The sequence below is a fragment of the Saimiri boliviensis genome, chromosome 14 (assembly GCF_048565385.1).
Source record: "Saimiri boliviensis isolate mSaiBol1 chromosome 14, mSaiBol1.pri, whole genome shotgun sequence".
In the NCBI taxonomy this organism is placed as follows: Eukaryota; Metazoa; Chordata; class Mammalia; order Primates; family Cebidae; genus Saimiri; species Saimiri boliviensis.
Genome location: NC_133462.1, coordinates 48080727 through 48102612, shown reverse-complemented (window position 1 = coordinate 48102612; position 21886 = coordinate 48080727). Strand labels below are relative to the sequence as shown.

The 21886-nt window shown below is 50.6% G+C and overlaps 1 protein-coding gene across 3 annotated transcripts in view; it reads right to left on the bottom strand.

The window, feature by feature from the left end:
- Positions 1–21886, bottom strand: part of PIK3C2B (phosphatidylinositol-4-phosphate 3-kinase catalytic subunit type 2 beta) — an 83653-nt gene that overhangs the window by 42760 nt on the left and 19007 nt on the right. Inside the window, exons 2-7 of one of the 3 annotated variants that reach the window (XM_039466378.2) lie at positions 9902–10921; positions 6232–6332; positions 5016–5170; positions 4623–4743; positions 607–691; positions 350–429 (exon numbers count right to left, since the gene is read on the bottom strand). In XM_039466378.2, coding sequence (XP_039322312.2) covers positions 350–429; positions 607–691; positions 4623–4743; positions 5016–5170; positions 6232–6332; positions 9902–10834 — 1475 coding nt within the window. In that variant the 5' untranslated portion in view covers positions 10835–10921. The other 2 variants (XM_039466377.2, XM_039466380.2) reach the window with 2 other exon arrangements.

The following is a 21886-nucleotide window of genomic DNA, read 5'->3' as shown; positions in this document are numbered from 1 at the left end:
AGGTCATGAAAGGCCCAGTGCCCTGGGAAACCCAGTTTCTCCCTCCCTCTCCTCAGCTCACACTCTGATTTAAAGGAGGTCGCACTCTTTCCCTATGTCTTGTGAAGACTGAAGGAGGGAGAGTCTTTCTACTCTGCCACTTCTCACCTGGAGAGAAGGATGGCAAAGTTCCAGAGGGAAGAGACGAAACATGCCTAGAGTGGGGATCGTGCCTGACAAGACATGTGGGCCCCAAACCCTGACACCTGCAAGAATCCCTTAGCCCTAGCAGAAACGCAAGCAGGCACATCTGATGGGGTCCCTACACAGTTCCTGTTTGCAGCATATCCAAACAGGCGCCCATGCTCACCTACTGATGGTCTGCTTGACGGGCCTCTCTTGGAGATGGACGAGGTAGTTCAAGGTGGAGGGGCTCTGGTCATCATTCACCTGCGTAAGAAGTGCCCTATTCAGAGAGGGGCAGTGCCCTTATCTCAACCCGTCCATCACTCCTACCCCACTCCCACCTGATGTGTTCCATTCTGCCTTCCCATTCCACCTCCCCAGCCCTGTGCAACCCTCCACCACCCTCACACCAACCGTCCGGGCCAGGTCACTGCGCACGACCTTCTGCTCCATCAGCTGCAGCCGAATGTCAATGTCAAACTTGCGGCAGTGTTGGATGTACTCATGGCTGCCCAAGGCGTGCTTGCTGGTAGAGTAGAGAGACAAGACCGTTAGCATCCTGGGGACTCATCGGGAAGGGAGATGCATACCTTAGCCTTGGGGACAGAGATGCAGAAAGAAGGTTTAGGTGAGAGGGTGGCACCTGTGGTGCACCCCCTACTTTGGCCCCTAGAAAATGTCATGGTAGAGCTTAAGAAAAGAAACAGAGAGCCAGGCACGGTGGCTCACGCCTGTAATCTCAGCACTTTGGGAGGCCGAGGTGGGTGGACCACGAGGTCAAGAGATCGAGACCATCCTGGTCAACATGGTGAAACCCCGTCTCTACTAAAAATACAAAAAATTAGCTGGGCATGGTGGCGCGTGCCTGTAATCCCAGCTACTCAGGAGGCTGAGGCAGGAGAACTGTCTGAACCCAGGAGGCGGAGGTTGCGGTGAGCCGAGGTCGCGCCATTGCACTCCATCCTGGGTAACGAGCAAAACTCCGTCTCAAAAATTAAAAAAAGAAAAAAGAAAAGAAAAGAAACAGAGAAACAAAAGCCACCTAATATGCTTAACTCTTGGTCCGTACAAATATTGACTCTCCTAGGTATTTATTACCTGTGTGGTAATCACTGGTTCACTCCAGGGCTGGGAGCCGTGGGAGGGTGTGGGGAAACAGAGGACATCCAGGGAGCATTTGCTAAAGCCCTATTCTCTGGGCCTCCACACTGGGGACAACCAGGAAGAGACATGGAGTCCACCTGTGCTCAGGCTCCAATGTGAGAGCTCAGAGAGTGACCCCTCTTCCAGGGCTACCAACTAGGGTGCTGAGGCCAAACACAACCAACCCACCAAGCCTCCTCCAGGTTAGTGTCCCCATTCAAGTTATTTTTCTTTTTCTCTTTTTTTTTTTTTTTTTTTTTTTTTGACACGGAGTCTCACCCAGGCTGGAGTGCAGTGGTGCGATCTCAGCTCACGGCAACCTCCACCTCCCAAGTTCAAGCAATTCTCCTGTCTCAACCTCTCAAGTAGCTGGGATTACAGGCACCTGCCACCACACCTGGCTAATTTTTATATTTTTCATAGAGACGGGGTTTCACCATCTTGGCCAGGCTGTTCTTGAACTCCTGACCTCGTGATCTGCCTGCCTTGGCCTCCCAAAGTGCTAGGATTACAGGCTTGAGCCACCGCGCTCGGCCTCAAGTTCTTTTTCTACCTTCCCTCTGTGGGTCCTGCCTGTTTGTGAAAAACCTTCAAAATTTCTATGACTCCTTGAAAAGTCCCAAATGCATGCCAGTCCCACCTACTCAAGCACCCATATGTGAGACTCCCCCTTTCAGAGAGGAAGGCCTAGGAGACCCTCTGTGATCCAACTTCTTCCTCTCTCCCAAATCACACCTTTAATCAGCAAGGAAACCCAAGAGGAGGAGCAGAGGGAGAACTACCTCCCGGCCAGCACTGCAGGCCTGGACCTGGCCTCAAGAGCTGGGTAACAGAAGCCGGAAAAGGACTTCCTTCCTCAGCAGAGCTGGGAATCTAGGCCAGAAATGGAGAGGAGAGGACAGGAGCATAAGGGGAGGGGTGTGTGCAGAAGCTGGGGGAGGTGCAGGGGCCCAGGGTCGTCTAGATCTGGTAAGGGCTTGAGGGAGGGGTTCTCCACATTCTGAGAAGACCAAGCCTCCTATTTCGGCCCTCTCAGATCTAAGACTGAAGTGCGGCCAAAACCTGGAGGTGGTGAGGCTGGGCTGCAGGGCTGGGCCTGGTGGGCGAGCCTGGGAGGAAGGAAGAGTGTGGTGGGGCTGGGGTAGGTGGCAGGAAACCCAGCCCTCCCATGGGACTGCCTCAAGGTTCTTATCTGAGAGCAGCCTGCATCCTGAACCCACTCACCCCTTCAGTATCAGCCCCTCCTAATTTTCAGGGGTAGAAAATCTGAGGGCTTCCTTGGGAACTAGCAGATTTCTGGAACCCCCAGAGGGTCCTTTCCACCCCAACCCCGGCCAGTTGTCGTGTGTCGGGGGCCTGGGGGCTGAGCCAGGAACCAGCACTGCGCTTTTCTGTTGGGCAGGAGTGGGGCTCCCAGACCAGGACTCATGGACACAGGTCCCCTGGGGGCCTGGCTTGATCTTCTCTGTGGAAGGCCTTCCTCTCCACGCATTCAAGTCAGAGCACAAGGGGTGTGACCTGAGGCCACTGACCCTGTCCCACCTCACTGAGAATATTTTACCTGAGTCTTGGCAGGAAGGTAGAACCTGCCAGTTCCCACTACCTCTGGACCCAGGGGCTCCAGGATTGCTGGAGGTGCTGCAAGGGAAATGGCAGTATCTGGCCAGCCCAGAGCCCCGTGACTTTTTTCTGTGGGCTGCTCCTTCCCTGTTGGTATTTACTGATTGCCCTCTGGGTCATTCTCACACTTCACCCTCCCTGCAACTTACAGAGGGCCCTGAGCATCAGACTTCACAACTAGGAAGTGGCAAATCAGAATTCAAGCCTGTGTAATGGTGTCAGCAGGAGCTTCAACTTACCCACTATGTCCCCTTGGTCCCTTCTAACAGTGGCAGGCCACCTGGTGCTCTCTCTCTGCCAGGCGACCCTGAGTCTAGGACCCTTCCTGTTCCTCTAGGGGAAAGTGCATACATAAGCGAGTTTAAAGGTGGAGCACATTTGAACGACACCCTGGAGTTGTACCATACAGGGCCCTGCTTCTTTCTTTTCCCTCAGCTTCCAGATGAGGAGGCAGAGGCCAGAAAAGACCCCACAATATCCCTAAATTTGAAGAAATAAGCCCAGATAGCTGGGCACAGTGGCTAACACCCATAATCCCAGCACTTTGGGAGGCTGAGGTGGGCAGATTACCTGAGGTCAGGAGTTTAGGACCAGTCTGACCAACATGGTGAAACCCCTTCTCTATTAACAATACAAAAATTAGCCAGGCATGGTGTCACTCATGCCTGTAATCCCAGCTACTCAGGAGGCTGAGGCATGAGAATCACTTGAGCCTGGGAGGCGGAGGCTGCAGTTAGAGACGGCACCACTGCACTCCAGCCTGGGTGACAAAGCGAGACTCTGTCTCTAAAAAAGAAAGAAGCCGGGGAATGAATCTTCCATCCTGACTGCCAAATCCTATGCTCTAACCATAGATCAACCATCCGTGCATCTAGACTTGGGTATTAGAGAGAGAAAAGGCAAGGAATGGCACTTATAGGGGGCTCCTAAGAAGTGAGAGACAGGTCTCTCCTTTCTCCATTCTCAAGACCTGCTTCCTCCAAGTGGACAGAGGTGGGGGGCAGGAGCTGCCCTGAAGCCTAAGGGAGAAAGGCAGAGCTTATCTGTCTGCCGCCACACCGCTGTACCATCTGAGAGGTAGTAACCTTGCCTCCCTTCCACCCCAGCCCTCCAGAACCCAGGGTAGTGGAAAGGGGGTTGCCTCAGCTGGTCCACATCAGACTTTCCAGAGAGGCTGCTTTCCACAGAGGGCACTGGGTGAAGAACTGGAGGCGTGCTTTTGGGAGGAGGACAACTAGCTGCGCAGGCTAGCAGGGGAAAAGGCCTGCTGGCAGGAGAATGGGGAGAGACTTTCTCCCCTGGGCTCCACAGGGGTACTTCTGCCCAGGCCATAAAAACACCACACGTAATCTAGAGCAGGAGACATAGCACTACCCACATAGTCTCCCCAAGCCCACCCCTCCCCACAAATACACCTCTCCATAAGCAGGATCTGCAGGCAGATATGACCTAGTCTTTGCCTAATCCCAGCTCCAAACTTTCCACAGCAGATTTGCCTCAGGCCGTCAGCCAACCCTGCTGGAAGACAGAGCTCCTGGGGAAAGTGCGACGTGGCCAAGTGTGCCCAGAAAGCAGGAGTCTTGACTGTGGGATTGGGGAGGAGCTGCCAGGCCGGTCCCAGCATCAATCCCAAGAAGGCCCCTCACAATCCTGTTACCCAGAAGGCAGGGGTTACCTCCCACCAATTCACTCACTTCTGTAGGAACTCCTCCAGCCCACAGGGCTTCAGCACAAAGTCACCCACGTCCACATTCCTCAGGTCATCATGGGTGTAGCACAGGGTCTGGTAGATAAGCAAGTCTACAGTGGAGGAACCTGTGAAGGGTAAGGCAGGGGGAGCAAAGATGATGGGTGCTGGGGCTGTTGGGGCTGCCAGCTAAGTGTTCTCCAGCACCGTCACCAACCAGATAAAGCATGCAAGTAGTTCAGGTTGCACCAGGAATCTGGCCTAAAGCCAGCCCCCCAAAGGAGCATCCTCATTGCCCTTCATGTGGGTCACAAGACGAGATGGGAATAGGATCCGAAACACAGTCATCCCCACCCCGCTTCAAGAGATGGTCACACCCTCTCCCCGCTCACTAACTCACAGTTGCAGGTAAAAGTGAGTGCTTCTCGAAGGCTGTCACACAACACCGTCACCTTCAGGTTGACCTCATCCCCCAGGTGCTCTGGACTAGGGGTGACAGCACTCCAAACATAGCCAGTGAGGGAGTAGTCCTGGATGTCAGAGCCAGATCGAAGGCTGCACAGGAAGAAAAAAAAAAAAAAAACCCTCACTGGGCCTTTAGAAGAGAGTAGTCAAGAAGAGGTCTGCTGGAGCCCTCATGCCTGGACTCAAAAGCTCCTCTGTCCCCACTCAGCCCAGCCCTCCATATTTGCAGGCCAGGATGGGGACAGTGGGGGTCACAGCTCTGAGAAACCCCCTTCCTGACACTTCTCATAATTGCAAAATGTTTCCCACCATTGAACAGTGCAAATAGTTCTAAAATGACAAAGCTTTCCATGCTAAGTTTAATGGAAAATTCTTTTATGAATCCATTTCCTTTCTCTTTTAGTTCCGGATAACACACTTATTGCCAACTGGGGTGCATTTGCTCCTAAGGGCAACTGAGGGTCAGACCCTAGAGTGATCAGGATACCTTGACCATTCAATGGAGGTTTCATAAATTTTGTTAAAAATGTGAAACTTTGCTGGGCGTGGTGGCTCATGCCTGTAATCCCAGCACTTTAGCAGGCTGAGGTAGGCAGATCACAAGGTCAGGAGTTCGAGACCAGTCTGACCAACATAGTGAAACCCTGTCTCTACTAAAAATACACAAAATTAGCTAGGTGTGGTGCCAGGCACCTGTAATCCCAGCTACTCAGTAGGCTGAGGCAGGAGAAGAACCCTGGAGACAGAGGTTGCAGTGAGCCGAGATCACGCTACTGCACTCCAGCCCAGGCAACAGAGTGAGACTCCATCTCAAAAAAAAAAAAGGTGAAACGGCCAGGCTCGGTGGCTCACGCCTATAATCCAAGCACTTTGGAGGCCAAGGCAGGCAGATCATCTGAGGTTGAGAGTTCAAGACCAGCCTGACCAACATGGTGAAACTCCATCTTAAAAAAAAAAAAAAAAAAAAGTGAAACTTCTAAGATTTCAAAAACCCTACAGACACTTGTTGTAGGAAGCATTTCATAGCTATGAATTGAAATTTATTTAATTATGGTGCTTCTTCCCTCCTAAAGAAAGCTCTGAAATGGATGGCCCTCCTCCCCATCCCCCATAGCCCTCCCACATCCCCTGCCCCATTCTTTAACTCTTACATATCCAGCATGTGGCAAAATGCAGCAACCTCTTCATCTCTCTCTTCTGAGACCTCAAACAACTCATGGCCATTGGCAACGGTGTGGGACCGGGAGCCCACCTTTAAGAGAAGAGCAGCCAACTCAGTGCCTTTCCCCCCATGGTGTCCCCTCCCTATGAGATACTCCCAGACCTAAACGCAAACTCTAGATGACAAGAATTTTTAGTCACTCGACATTCAATGAAAGGGGCACAAGAACATATGGGACATCCAGGAATATATATATCTGCTGTCCTAGGAGACCAGGTAGGAGCCAGGTTGAAGGAGGAGGTGAAGCTCTGGCTGAGTACTGAAGCCTGGGTGGGATGGATGAGAATGTGGCCAAAGCCACTTCAGGACGGGACAGTGTGATAAGCGTGAGGCAGCTGGTAAGGCCGTTCAGTACTGTCGGGCCACTCCTGCACCAGGGGCTTTCTGGAGAATTCTCAGAGGTGTGACGGGGAGCAGAGCAGGAGCCATTTTTCCCAGCCTCTCCACTGAGGCTAGAGCAGGTAGGCTGCTCAAATGATGCCCAGGGAAGATTACCCTGGTCAAAGGCCTCCACATCCGCAAGCCCCAGGGACCCAAAGCAGAGAGAGACCAAGAGCCCTTAGATAGAAGAGATGACTCAGACACGTGTGCCTTCTGGGTAAATGCTATTTGAGGAAGAAAGCATCAAAGCAGTGGTCTGGCCAGGGAAAGACCTGGTAGAAGCTTGGCTCCTGGCTTCCGAGTCGGCCGGCTCTGGATGGCTGGAGCGTCAGGGAGCCTGCCTTGGCCCCATCTCCTCTCTCAAAACATATGTGTGGCGGTGGGATTCTCAGACAAGGTCTCAAACTATCTCCTATCCCAGAGCTGTTTTCAGTCACCCAGAAGGGTTCTTAATGAAGCCCCTAGCAAGGCCTGTAGCCCAGCCCTAGGGAGAAGGAAGTGTGTGTGTGAGGGGGGAGAGCCGGTGCATGACGTTTCTGCCTGACAGGCCTGCCCAGGGCAGCCTAGGAGGCCACAGCAGGAAACGAGGCTTCAGCTCAGATGGAGACTCAGCCGCCATGTGGTTCCAACAGCTGTTTCCGGGGGGAGTCTTGCTCCGGCCTGTGCACATCACAACACCCCACACCTCTCATCCAACCCACTGGCTACCCTCAAGTCCTCCCTGCCTCTTGGGGCAGATGGCAGCAACTGAGCTCCTCATTTGAATATCCAGATTGTTTCCTCTGGTTGACCCTCTCTTGTCAGCCCTGCTCTCCTGGGTGTAATGGGTGGCAGGGGGCGGGGGTGCACAGAGGGGAGGGCAGCATTGGGGACAGTTGGCATGTGAGGCCTCAGCTCTGCCAAGTTCGTGCCTGTGTCCTAGTCAAAACAATAGTACCACTGTCAGCAATTAACCCACGAGAGAGAGGGAGGGAGAGAGGAATAAAAAAAGAAAGAGAAAGAGAGACAGTAGGGGGAGGGAAGAGAAGGCAAGAGAGGAGAGAACAGAGTGGCCACTGAAGGGCACTGTCATGCCCTTTCTGTACCACTCACTGGCACCATAAGAAAACAAAAGCCACTTACGTTTGCCCTGCTGGCAGTCCCTGATGGCATTGCCCGATGCTGGCTGGGGGAGTCTGCCGGGCAGAGGCTGGCAGCGGGGGTATCAGGCTGGCATTCAGAGCCAGCCATTTCCAGAGCTGGCTCCGCTGGCCTGGGATAAGGAGGTTCCCTCCGGCTGGAAGCCCGGCGGAAGCGGGGTGGTGGTACAGGCCGAGGGCCCAAGGGGTCCACCCCGCCAGCAGGCTGAGGCCCTGCACCAGGCTGACCTGGGGAGGACCAAGGCCGCATTTCCCCACTCAGACCTGGCAAGGGCTTTTAGCTTTGTGCCCACTTCTTCAAGGAGATTCTGGGCTGAGCTCTGTTTCCGAACTCTGATGACACACAGGGGATGGGGGAGGGCGAGGGACTGAGGGAGGCAGGAGAGACAGCAAGCGACAGAGGTGACCACCTACCAGGGTGCCCTGACTCAGTGAGCAGGCCGAGCTGGGTGTGAGGAACTCGGAGCTGGGAACAGGAATCTCCCAGTCCCTATAAATAGCGGAAACAGCCCCACCTCTCAGAGCAGGGCCTTTAAAAATCCCTGAGCTCTAGGGATGTGCCTTATCCCAGGAGCTGATTCAGCTTTTGGGGTCACTCTCTTAGCAGAAACAGAGGAAGTCCTTGTTTCTAAAGGACTGTGTAGCTCTTCAGAGTTGGGAAGGATCCCAAAGGTGACAAGGTGGGAAAACCCCAGTGCCCTTAAACAATGGCTAAGGAGGAAACCGGATGGAATGAAGTGGAATGTTAAGCTGTCACAGAAGGCATCGGCCAGCCAGGTGCGGTGGCTTACGCCTGTAATCCCAGCACTTTGGGAGGCCAAGGCAGGCAGATCACCTGAGGTCAGGAGTTCGAGACCAGCCTGGCCAATGTGGCAAAACCCCGTCTCTACTAAAAATACAAAAATTAGCAGGGCGTGGTGGTGCGTGCCTGTAATACCAGCTACTCAGGAGGCTGAGGCAGGAGAATTGCTTGAACCCAGGAGGCAGAGGCTGTAGTGAGCCAAGCTCACTCCACTGCACTCCAGCCTGGGCAACAGAGAGACACTCTGTCTCAGAAAAGAAAAAAAAAAGAAGGCATCAGCCATGGGGGTATCTCTTGACTCCTTGAAGCCAGGGTTTCCAGGGACCAAGGATGAAATACGAAGTGGCCTTCTGGTCCCACCTGGGAGATGCTGCTGAAGCTCCCCTAAACCAGAAGAAAGATCAGAACTCCCCTGGAACTTGCCTGGGGGCCTTGACCCAGAGAGTTCACTATTTTACACTACGTACTGAAAAAAATAAAATTATTTGTCATACTGCATACTTTTTCTCAATATTTTCATGGTGAGAAGAGAATGGGTAGAGATGAATAATGCAAGGGTCGCACGACAGTGTGAATGTAGATAATGCCACTGAATGCACGCTTACAGATGGTGACAGTGCCGAATTTTATGTCATGTATATTTTATCACAATAAATAACAGAGGCGGGAGAGAGAGAGAGAAAGGGGGTAAGAAAGGGCTTAGGAACGAGAGAGGCCAGGGCTGAATGCTGGCCCTGCTATTGTTTGCTGCGTGTCTTTGGACTATCAGGAAGGGTTGTTGTGGAGATCTGGACCAAGGTCTGGTATTCAGTGGGCACTAAACAAGCGGTTACTATTGTGAATGATCTTCATCGCCACGCAGCATTTTGGCAGAGCAGGGCCTCAGAGCAAGCGGAAGCAACTTGCTCCAGTCCAGAGGGCCATTCAGCCAGAGTCGGTAATGAATTCCCAACTCCCAATTCAGTCCTTACATCAGGAAGTGGCCACACGCTAGGAACCAGGATTTCCAAAGGCCTGCCCCCAGAAGGGCCGTTTTGGCCAAGATATGTGAAAACTGGCTGTGAAAAGACGACCTTCCTCTACTGGTATCCACCCCTAATCAAGCCTCCCTTGGACCTTCCCCACCAGGGCCAGGGTCCCAGTGGCAGAAAAAGAGGGTAGGAGAAGCCTAAAGGGGTAAGGACTTGGCAGAGTAGGATGTGGAACAGCAGAGAGACTAGTCCCTGTTTCTAAAGGACATGGAGAAAGGAAGCCCGGAGAAACATGAAGGTCCTCACCGGAGCTGCAGAAATCCGGCGGTTCTTGCCAGGTGTCGCATTCTTTCGGTTGGCATAGCGGGAGGCATAGGTGCGGGGGGGCACCTGAGGGGGCATAGTCTTGCTCCGGGCCACGGGTTTTCCAGAGGTGTCTTTGCTGAAGTCCAGGGTCCCTCGGCCCTCCTTCCAGCCCCTGGTGGCATCCCGCAACATCTCCGCGTCATAGGTTGACTTCAAGTTGAGCCTTGTAATTGCATCGTTGATGCCATCATAGTCCACAGACCCCAGCAGGCGGCCCTGACCCCTACCTCCTGGCACCTCTTCCTCTTCCAGGATCTGGTTCCCTAGCAGTTTTCCTGGCAATTGTTCGACCAAAGAGAAAGTGTTGATGTCATTGGGCTGGGAGATCTTAGAGGATGACGGGGACCCCTTTCTGGGAGGTAGGGGAGGGGTATCCCAGATAGAGGTTCGGGGAGGCAGAGGAGGTGGGGATAGTTTCTTGCAAGAGCCCTCTATGTCTCCTGGACCTGGGGACAAAGAGACTCCCCCATCTGAACCATCAAAAATGTAGAGATAGTCTCCAGACAGGGAGCCTTTGGGCCAGGGATCTGGGCCAGGCTGGGGCCCTTGGGAGGTAGAGTGGTTGGGCGGCCCTTCCTGTGGGGAGAGTGAGTTGTAGTTGAGGGTAGGATCAGAGCCAGAGAGACCGCGTAACAGCTTGAGGTCGGTCCGCCTTCCTGCTGGCTTGCTGTAGAAGTCTACCCCAGGCTCATCCCAGCTGATGAGAGAGGGGTCTGCGTTCTGCTTGGCTCTGCTCTCCTCCTTGTCCTGCCGGAGCCGGGACAGGGCATCATACTCCATCTGCAGGGCTTCGGCCATCGCCAGCTCTTTGCGGCTGATGCCCACAGACTCCAGGGACTTCCAGTGCTCCCCATTGCCCTGAGTCGAAGACATGGTGAGGATGGGGAACACAGGAGCCAAAGAAGCCTCTACTTCCTGCCAACCTCAGTTCTGGAGGGTTGTGACATGGTGTCTGGGCACCTGCAAGTGAGAGATAAACATATCTGTCAGTCATAAAGAGAGACTTACTAGTAATCCAACTTAGGTGATGTAATCTGGGCCAATGCCTGCTTCTTTGGTGTCTACAACAAACAAAAAGTACAGAAAGATGGAGGAAAAAAGGAATACCAAGACAACTTTACCTGTTTATTACATCCAGCTACCCATCCATTCATCTCTACGTGTCTCATCTCTGTGCCCTAATCCCTACACTCACCTCTGTCATTTGTGCCCCAAGAAGACAGAGAGGCACCTTCTTTTTTGTTGTTGAGACGGAGTTTCGCTCTTGTTACCCAGGCTGGAGTGCAATGGCGCGATCTTGGCTCATGGCAACCTCCGCCTCCTGGGTTGAAGCAATTCTCCTGCCTCAGCCTCCTGAGTAGCTGGGATTACAGGCACGCACCACCATGCCCAGCTAATTTTTTGTATTTTTAGTAGAGACGGGGTTTCACCATGTTGACCAGGATGGTCTCGATCTCTTGACCTCGTGATCCACCCGCCTCGGCCTCCCAAAGTGCTGGCATTACAGGCTTGAGCCACCGCGCCCGGACGCACCTTCTTTTTTGTTTGTTTGAGACGGAGTCTTGTTCTGTCGCCCAGGGTGGAGTGCAATGGCGCGATCTCGGCTCTCAGGTTCAAGTAATTCTCCTGCCTCAGCCTCTCAAGTAGTTGGGAATACAGGCACCCACCACCACACCCAGCTACTTTTTGTATTTTTGGTAGAGACAGGGTTTTGCCATGTTAGCCAGGCTTGTTTCAAACTCCTGACCTCAGGTGATCCGCTGCCTCGACCTCCCAAAGTGCTGGGATTACAGACATAAGCCACCATGCCTGGCCAAGAGGCACCTTCTATTAGCCAAGAAGAGATGAAAGCAAAGCTTCTCCAGTCAATTTGAAGAGGACAGCTCTCATATACCACTGGTGGGAAATGCACAATGGTACAATCACTTTAGAAAATAGCCAGCTTCGGCCGGGCGCGGTGGCTCAAGCCTGTAATCCCAGCACTTTGGGAGGCCGAGGCGGGTGGATCACGAGGTCAAGAGATCGAGACCATCCTGGTCAACATGGTGAAACCCCGTCTCTACTAAAAATACAAAAATCATTAGCTGGGCATGGTGGCGCGTGCCTGTAATCCCAGCTACTCAGGAGGCTGAGGCAGGAGAATTGCCTGAACCCAGGAGGCGGAGGTTGCGGTGAGCCGAGATCGCGCCATTGCACTCTAGCCTAGGTAACAAGAGTGAAACTCCGTCTCAAAAAAAAAAAAAAAAAAAAAAAGAAAAGAAAATAGCCAGCTTCTTAAAAAGGTAAACATACACCTAACATAGGATTCAACTATCACTCCTACTTATCCAAGAAAAATAAAAGCGTGTATCCAAACAAAAACTTGTTCATGAATATCTACAGCAGCTTTATTTGTAATATCCCAAAACTAAAAGCAACCCAAAATGTCCAACAACAGTGAATGGATTTTAAAAAATGTGATGTCTATACAATTGACACTTCTTAGCAATAAAAAGGAAGAAATTATTGACAAGTGCAATAACATGGATGAATCTTAAAATAGCTTTGCTGAGTAAAAGATGCCAGACAAGAGTATGAGTATGTATGATTCCATTTATATAAAATTCTGGAAAATGCAAACTCATCTATAATGACAGAAAGCAGATCAGTGGTACCTTGGGGACGGAGTGGAAAGAAGGATGGGTTACAAAGGGACACAAGGGAAGCTTTGGAGGTGACAAATATGTTCATTATCTTGATTATGGTCATGCCTTCATTGGTATACTCACATGGCAAAACTTACCAAACGCTTTCAATATGTTTTATTATATGTCAATTACACCTCGATAAAACTATAAATGGAAAGTACCAGAGAGCCCTGTTAAATGGACCTTGTAATTACTCAGCACTAGGATCCTCCCAAAATACACCAATATATACAACGAAACAAAGCTTGCCAACAGGTGACACTCGGCTACCTGATGCCTTACAGGTGTGCCAAAATATTGGTCCCCTCAGCCCTCAGGAAGTCACACATGATCTCCGAGCCAGTGCTTCCACTTTCTTCAGTGCTGGTACTCTTTTCTCTAGAGCCATGACGTGAACCAAGTTGAGAAGCACTCAACCCCAGCTGCAACATTAGCACAACACTGGGGGAATTTTAAAAAGTACTGAAGCTCAAATACTCTCAAGAGAGTCTGATTTAATTGCTCTGTGGTAGGGTAATGATATTTTTTTTAAAAACTCCCCAGGAGATTCTAATGTGTAGCCCTAGCTGAGAACTCTGGATCTATGAATGTGTGTTTGTGATGAGGTTGGGGGAGACAAGCATGAAGTAGTCACTTCCGACTCTCCGCACCAGCAGCCCAAGAGGATCACAATTTCATAAAATTGTCAAAAATTGTTCATTCTTCTGTACTGCCTCACCCAACAGGTAACAAACATGAAACATTACACCTCATGATTAGAATGTTGAAAACATCAATAGGAAAAAGGTTCAGATACATTCTTGTGTGGCAAGTTGCTGAGATTCAAAATAACTTAAGACAAAGTTATCCCTTACCCTGGGGTACCCTTCCGGGACCCTGGTACATCTGTCAGGTATAGGCACAGAACCCTGGTCTGAAGGGTTCTGGTTCAGTGAATCTGACACCTTTTATACTTAGGAATTAGTTCACCAAGGATGGAACAGTCCGAGCCCAGCCTCAGGGTAACTAAAGCAGCTTTCTGTTAACTTAATTTCTCTGCCTTTCCACAGCTCCTTTCAGATCACTTTTTATCCACAGTGGGTATGAGTCTTGCTATTTGAAATTCAAAGGAGTAGCATAAGCAGATGGAGATATTCAGAACCTGGCTGCCTGGAGCTGGGAGACGGGTCCCAGGAAAAGGAGGGCCTAGTGCCTTACACATAGGAGACACCAGATAAATGCTCAAGTTGGATTGGGCTTAAGCATGTTAATCTAGAGAATAATTGGGTATTTTCAGTGCTGAGATAGGACAAGCAGAGTATTAAGATTTGCCTTAAAAAGACAGGCACAGTGGCTCATGCCTGTAATCCCAGCACTTTGGGAGGTTGAGGCAGGTGGATCATCTGAGGTTGAGAGTTCAAGACCAGCCTGACCAACAAGGAGAAATCCCGTCTCTACTAAAAATACAAAATTAGCCGGGCACAGTGGCACATGCCTGTAATCCCAGCTACTTGGGAGGCTGAGGCAGGAGAATTGCTTGAACCCGGGAGGTGGAGGTTGCAGTGAGCTGAGATCGTGCCATCGCACTCCAGCCTGGGCAATAAGAGTGAAATTCTGTCTGGAAAAAGAAAAAAAGATTTGTCTCAGCAGGCACTTTTGTGAGGAAGAAAATTCAGGCCATTGGAAATAACTTTCTTCTGCTCCTGTTTCCTTGTCTAACATTGGAAATAATCTTTTTTAACTTCCAGCCTCTCTTCCAACACTCATTTATCCACATCTGCACTCAGCTTCACTTTCTTCCTTTTGGCCCAGGGGAAGCGGTTCCTGCCTCCTGCTGAGGCGCAACTTTCTTCTGCTCTTGCCCCGCCCACTTCATCTCTAGGATAATGTTCCATGGATTTCCTTCCCTCTCCTGTATCTTCAGTCTCCTCTCCTTAATGTGATTTTTCTCTTCAGCACATAAACATGCTTCATTTTTTGTCGTTGTTGTTTCTCTTTGGTGCTGTGACTCTGATTTGAAGCTTCATCTAATCTTAACAAGAAAGGAAAAACCCCACACCTTAAACACCTCCCCTTGGCTTTGTCCTCTCCGTTCTTCCTTCCGTTCTCAGCCAAGCTTCCAGAGAGTGGACTACACCTGATGTTTCCAAATTCTCCCTTCCCATTTCCTCTGTAACTCACTGTAATCTGGTGCCTGCCCCCTGCATCCCACTAAAACTGCTCCAGCAGCAAAGCCAGGCCGCCCAGTCGGCAGGCATCGCCACCTGCCTGGACACTGCTGCTGTATTTGGCTCCATGAACCATTCCTTCCTTAAACTCTCTCCCACTGGCTTTCACGACACTATTTTTGTCTTATTCTCTATCCTTCCTCTTTGTCTTCCTCTTCCTTTGTCCACCCCTAAAATGTTGGTGTTGGCTCAGGATTCTATTCCCAGCTTACTGTTAACTCTACCCCCTCTGCTTGGGCAATATCATCTATTCTTGGTTCCTATCCATACTACTCACATGTTGATGATTCCAAATATGTACCTCTCCTTCAAGTTTATGTGCCCACTCATATCTCAAAATCCAAATGTCCAAAACTCAACTATCATCATCTTCCCCCCCCCCACCCAATCTGCTCCTTGCTCCTGCTTTCCCATTGTGGTGAATGGCACCCCCCAGATCCCCAAGGTAAAAATCCCGCAGTCATCCTAGAGTCCCCCTTCCTTTCACCCCTCTATCCAGTCACCAAGGCCTGCCATCTTTTCCTCCTTAATACTTCCCAAAGCTAATCTTTCCTTCTATCCTAACTGTGGTTGCCCTAATTCAAGCCCTTATCTTCTTATTTGGGCTATTACAATGGCCTCCTAAGAGTTCTTCCCCCTACTAACCTTACCCTCTTCAAGGCCTTTTTTGTTGTTGTTTTTGAGATGGAGTTTCACTCTTGTTACCCAGGCTGGAGTGCAATGGTGTGATCTTGGCTCACGGCAACCTTCACCTCCCAGTGCAAGCTATTCTCCTGTCTCAGCCTCCCAAGTAGCTGGGATTATAGGCATGCACCACCACACCCAGCTAATTGTGTATTTTTAGTAGAGACAGGGTTTTTCCATGTTGGTCAGGCTGGTCTAGAACTCCCGACCTCAGGTAATCCATCCTGCCTCGGCCTCCCAAAGTGCTGGGATTACATTACAGGCGTGAGCCACCGCACCCAGGCTTTTTTTTTTTTTTTTTTTTTTTGAGACGGAGTTTCACTCTTGTTACCCAGGCTGGAGTGCAATGGCGCGATCTCGGCTCACCGCAACCTCCGCCTCCCGGGTTCAGGCAATTCTCCTGCCTCAGCCTCCTGAGTAGCTGGGACTACAGGCACGCGCCACCATGCCCAGCTGATTTTTTGTATTTTTAGTAGAGACGGGGTTTCACCATGTTGACCAGGTTGGTCTCGATCTCTTGACCTCGTGATCCACCCGCCTCGGCCTCCCAAAGTGCTGGGATTACAGGCTTGAGCCACCGCGCCCGGCCTTTTTTTTCTTTTTGAGACATAATATTGCTCTGTTGCCCAGGCTGCAGTACGGTCAGGATCTTTGCTCACTGCAACCTCCGCCTCCAGGTTCAAGTGATTCTCCTGCTTCAGCCTCCCGAGTAGCTGGGATTACAGGCGCCCGCCACCATGCCCAGCTAATTTTTATATTTTTAGTAGAGACATGGTTTCATCATGTTGGCCAGGCTGGTCTTGAACTTCTGACCTCAGGCAATCCACCTGCCTTGGCCTCCCAAAGTGCTGGGATTACAGGCGTGAGCCATCACCCCTGGCCCTTCAAGGCTTTTTCACAGAACATCCTGAGGGCTCTTCCTAAAATGTAAATCTGATCACCTAGCTTCCCGCTTAAGATCCTTCAAAGGCTCTCTGATTTCTCTATAAGACTCTCTCCCTCCAACCATTCATTACCACTTACGTAACACCTCTGTGATTTGCTTCAAGTTGGTCCAGTTTGCTATTTGCTATTGGCTCCCAATAGCAACCAGTATCTATCTCAAACATAGGCTTAAGACATTTTATCCAAAATTACGTGTTTATGGATCTATCACCTCCACTATGTTCCTCAAGTTCCAAATTCACATCATTTCTACTGAGCTTGAACTGGAATGTCAGGGCAGAACCTTCTGGGAGGTGGGGTATTTTGAGACATGGAGGATGCTCCTTCGCATCCTCCAAACACAGGACTGGGTCTCAAAATTAACCAGGTTGGGTTGGCATCTGTAAGGCAGGTGCAAAGATGGCAAGAAAACCACACACGGTGCCTTCCAGCTCTGGGATTCCTTGATTCCAACCTACTGATTCCTTAGGTCGAATCTCTGAGAGGACTCCAAAATCACATGAAAGAGAAGGAAAGGTCCCAGGGTGATACACGCAGGCGCTGTTTTTGAGGTTCTTCCCAGACTGGAATTCAGACGGAGGAAAAGTGAGCTACCCCTCTCTAACCAACATCCCCCTGGCTCCGGGCCAGGCCGCCACTAGACTGTCTCAGCAACACAGGGAAGGAAGCCCAGCCCTCTGACAGATCTCTGGCCCGAGGCCACACTGGCAATGCTCCTCCCAAAGGCTCAGCACTCAGCTCGCTATGATGCTGAGATATGGTGATGAAATAGGACAAACAGTATCCTCCACAGGACCAGGAGGGCCACCCCCAAGGTGAAGTGAAGGTTCAGAGAGCAGCAGCCAGACTCAAGGGAACTCCATTAAGGGAAAGGGGAAAGGCAGAAGCAACCAGTCCCAATGACCTTGAAACACAGCGAGCTGGCTTCCTCTAAAAACTCAAGACCTAGATTTCATTTTCCAGGACTAGAGGACACGCAAAAAGTATTTTAGGAATCAGGGTTTCATGTTTCCTACCTCCCCGCTTCCCAATTCAGTTCTCTGTCAGGCTCCACATTAGAAATTGCTCCAGGGCCAGGTGTGATAGCTCATGTCTGTAATCCCAGCACTTTGGGAAGCTGAGATGGGAGGATTGCTTGAGTCCAGGGCTCAAGACCAGCCTGGGCAACATAGTGAGACCCCATCCCTATGGGAAAAAAAATTAGCTGAGTATAGTGGCATGCATCCATAGTCCCAGTTACTTGATAGGGTGAAGTGGGAGAATTGCTTGAGCCTGGGAGTTTGAAGCTACAGTGAGCCATGATGGTGCCATTGCACTCCAGTCTGGGTGACAGAAACCCTGTCTCAAAAAAATAAAACAAAACAAAAATTGCTCTATTCTCTTAGTCTTCAAGGGCTACTAGGAATTCTGTATAAAAACAAATAGCCATGTAGGTCCCTTGAAAGAGGATGGGTACGCCGGGCGCGGTGGTTCAAGCCTGTAATCCCAGCACTTTGGGAGGCCGAGGCGGGTGGATCACAAGGTCGAGAGATCGAGACCACCCTGGTCAACATGGTGAAACCCCGTCTCTACTAAAAATACAAAAAATTAGCTGGGCATGATGGTGCGTGCCTGTAATCCCAGCTACTCAGGAGGCTGAGGCAGGAGAATTGCCTGAACCCAGTAGGCGGAGGTTGCGGTGAGCCGAGATCGCACCATTGCACTCCAGCCTGGTTAACAAGAGCGAAACTCTGTCTCCAAAAAAAAAAAAAAAAGAGGAAGGGTACACAGCGGGTACCCCACACATCCTAAATTCCATATGAATGATTATCTCAACCACATAAAACGAAAACCATGTGACTGGTGCCTCCTGGAGTTACACACCTTGGTGGTTCAGGCTGCGTTCTCTCCTAATGTCTACCTCTTAGAAAACAGAGGTGCCTGTTTTACCACCTGCCTGCAATAATTGTGAACATTTCCCCACATTTGCTCTCTCTTGCTCTGCTTTACCATTTGAAAGTAAGATGCCCTTTCCAAAGTGTTTGTAAGAAACACTTTGGCCAGGTGCAGTGGCTCACACCTGTAATCCCAACACTTTAGGAGGCCAAGGCAGGCAGATCACAAGGTCAGGAGTTCGAGACCAGCCTGGCCAACATGATGAAACCCCGTCTCTACTAAAAATATAAAAATTAGCCAGGCCTGGTGGCACATGCCTGTAATCACAGCTATATGAAAGCAGAGACAGAGAATTGCTTGAACCGGGGGGGCAGAGGTCACAGGGAGCTGAGATCACGCCACTGCACTCCAGCCTGGGTGACAGAGCAAGACTCCATCACAAAACAAAAAAAAAAAAAAAAAAAGAAAAAGAAAAAAGAAATTCTTTGCCTCTAAAAATGCCAGCCTGAATCTCTAAAAGCAAGGGCATCCTCCTATGTAAACACAAGGCCATGAACATACCCACAAAACTTAACATTGACAACAATAACATTAGCTAATGTACACTCCACATTTGAGTGACTGCAATTGTCATCTGGGAAGTTTTAAAAATATACACATTCCCTGCCTCTACTCTGGAGGTTCTGACTCAGTAGGGCGAGTCCCTGGATGCTGTGTGCTTCAAAAGCCCCTACAGTGATTCGAATATGCAGCCAGGTTTGATCCCACAGGCTAGGGTTTCAGAACTGTCAGGAAGATAAGGGGACCTGAGTAAAGGAATCCCAAAAAGCACGCGGCAGTCAGCTAATGAAGCGAGAGGACATGCCTATGGCCAAGCAGGTCAGTGCCAGGGTCTGAGCTGTACCAGGCACCAAACTCAGTCCCACAGTTGCCCACAGATGGCTGAGGGCTGGCCAGGGAGGAAATGGGGTCAGGACAGAGTGACACAATGGTTCAGAGTCAAAGGGTGGACAGAAAGAAGAGGGCGCTCCCTCCAGTGGAGCTGGCTCTGTTTAGTCCCTGTGCCAGCATGGGAGGAGCCCCAGGGCCACCACTGGAGCCAGTGGGTAGTGAGGCTTCCTGCCGTCTTGCTGGAAGGCACCCTAACAGAATTGTCCTGCTTGGGACTGGTAGAATCTGGAGTGGTCTGGGTCATCTCTTCCCCGTACCCTGAGCCACAGATTGGATCCCAATGGATGTTGAGTGCCAGCTACTTGCCAGGCCAGGCACACACATATCTAAAGACTTAGAAGTATCCAGATAAGGCCAGGTGAGGTGGCTCCCATCTGTAATCCCAGCACTTTGGGAGGATGAGGTGGGCGGATCACAAGATCAGGAGCTCAAGACCAGCCTGGCCAACATGGTGAAACTTCGTCTCTACTAAAAATACAAAAATTAGCTGTGTGTGGTGGCACGCACCTGTAATCCCAGCTACTCAGGAGGCTGAGGCAGGAGAATCACTTGAACCCCGGAGGTGGAGTTTGTAGTGAGCCAAGATCACGCCACTGCACTCCAGCCTGGGCAACAAAGTGAGACTCCACCTCAAAAAAAAAAAAAAAAAAAAAAGTATTCAGATGACTGTGGCACAATTATTCCAGGGAGCTTACAATCTAGCAAAGATGGCAGACACATACATAAAGAATTCAGTCCCCTCTTGGGGCATAAAGCAGGAAGCGGAAAGGTACTGCATGTCTTGGACCATCTTCAGTGGGCAGGCAAAATGGAGAGCTCTAAAGCAAGGTGGTGAAGAATAGACAGGGTCTCAAGCCCCCAGTCTTGCACATCCTGATTTTCAATAGTTTTTACTAAGGGAAGAGACTCAGCTCTACAACTGCCCCAGGAAGGGATCCTCAGCACCTCCCCTAAGAGCAGGCAGGATCAGGGGGTCAGAGGCCATAAGGACTTAACTCCTTTGGGGTCCAGATTTTTCTCTTCAGAGAGGACCTCCACGTCTGTCCAGCATCCACACTCACCCATACCCCCTATCCCACTGGCTTTGCAGCCAGGGACCCTGTCCTACATCTCACTCCACACGCCTGCTGCCAGCTCCACCTGCCCCTCCCACAGCCTGGCTCTAACAGGGAACATCAACACACTCGGCCAGGAACCCGACTCCTCCAGCAGGAAGGTGTATTAAGGTCAAGCAGGCCGGCTCCCAGCCTCCAACAGATGTGCATCTGATCCCTGCTTCCTTATGGAAAACCCATGGGTTGTATACAGCTCTATAAGCTTATCTTGACAGTAGGTCTGTTACGGAATCACATGCACCAACAAGGTCTTTCTCTTCTCTAGCATGCAAGCCCTCTGGTTGCCTCTCATTTAGTTCCAAATGTGAGAAGACAGAAAATAACAGCTCGTGTTTTTATTTTTGTTTTTGTTTTGTTTTGAGGCGGAGTTTCCCTCTTGTTACCCAGGCTGCAGTGCAATGGTGTGATCTCAGCTCACCGCAACCTCCACCTCCTGAGTTCAAGAAATTCTCCTGCCTCAGCCTTCCAAGTAGCTGGGATTACAGACATATGCCACCACGCCCAGCTAATTTCCTATTTTTAGTAGAGACAGGGTTTCTCCATGTTGGTCAGGTTGGTCTCGAACTGCTGACCTCAGGTAATCCATCCTGCCTCGGCCTCCAAAAGTGCTGGAATTACAGGCATGAGCCACCACACCTGGCCAATAGCTTGCGTTTTCTTCCCACTCATACATCCTTTCTCTAATGTCCTCTTAGCTAAACTAAAGCAGTCCCATATGATCTGGCATTTTTTTTTTTTTTTTTTTTTTTTTTTTTTTTTTTTTTTGAGATGGAGTTTCGCTTTTGTTACCCAGGCTGGAGTGCAATGGCGCGATCTCGGCTCACCGCAACCTCTGCCTCCTGGGTTCAGGCAATTCTCCTGCCTCAGCCTCCTGAGGAGCTGGGATTACAGGCATGCGCCGCCACGCCCAGCTAATTTTTTGTATCTTTAGTAGAGACGGGGTTTCACCATGTTGACCAGGATGGTCTCGATCTCTTGACCTTGTGATCCACCCGCCTCAGCCTCCCAAAGTGCTGGGATTACAGGCTTGAGCCACCGTGCCCGGCTTGATCTGGCATTTTCTACCAGGACTTACTGTCCATCCTTCTACTCTCTGGGCATACCACACCCTGCACACAAAAGTTTAGTGAACGTCTGGGTCCTAGACAAGCTGAGGGCCAGGAGCTTGGAGCCTGTGGGACACAGCTACATAAAGTCAGGTCTTCATGTACTGCTGACCCCAATTCAGAGACCCCAGTTCTAGCTCAGAAACCATTTGGTGTTGTGAACACACACATGGAATCCTTGGACATCACAGCTCCTGCCACATACCCTGTTGACTCTGGGCTTTGAGTATGAGGAGAGACCAGGATGGAAGAGGTGAGGCAGCTTATGGCTCTTCTGAAAACTTTCCTTCCTCTAGAGCTGGCAATTTTGATTGCAAGGCCAGGGACCAGAAGCTGGCAATCAACTGAATGGAAC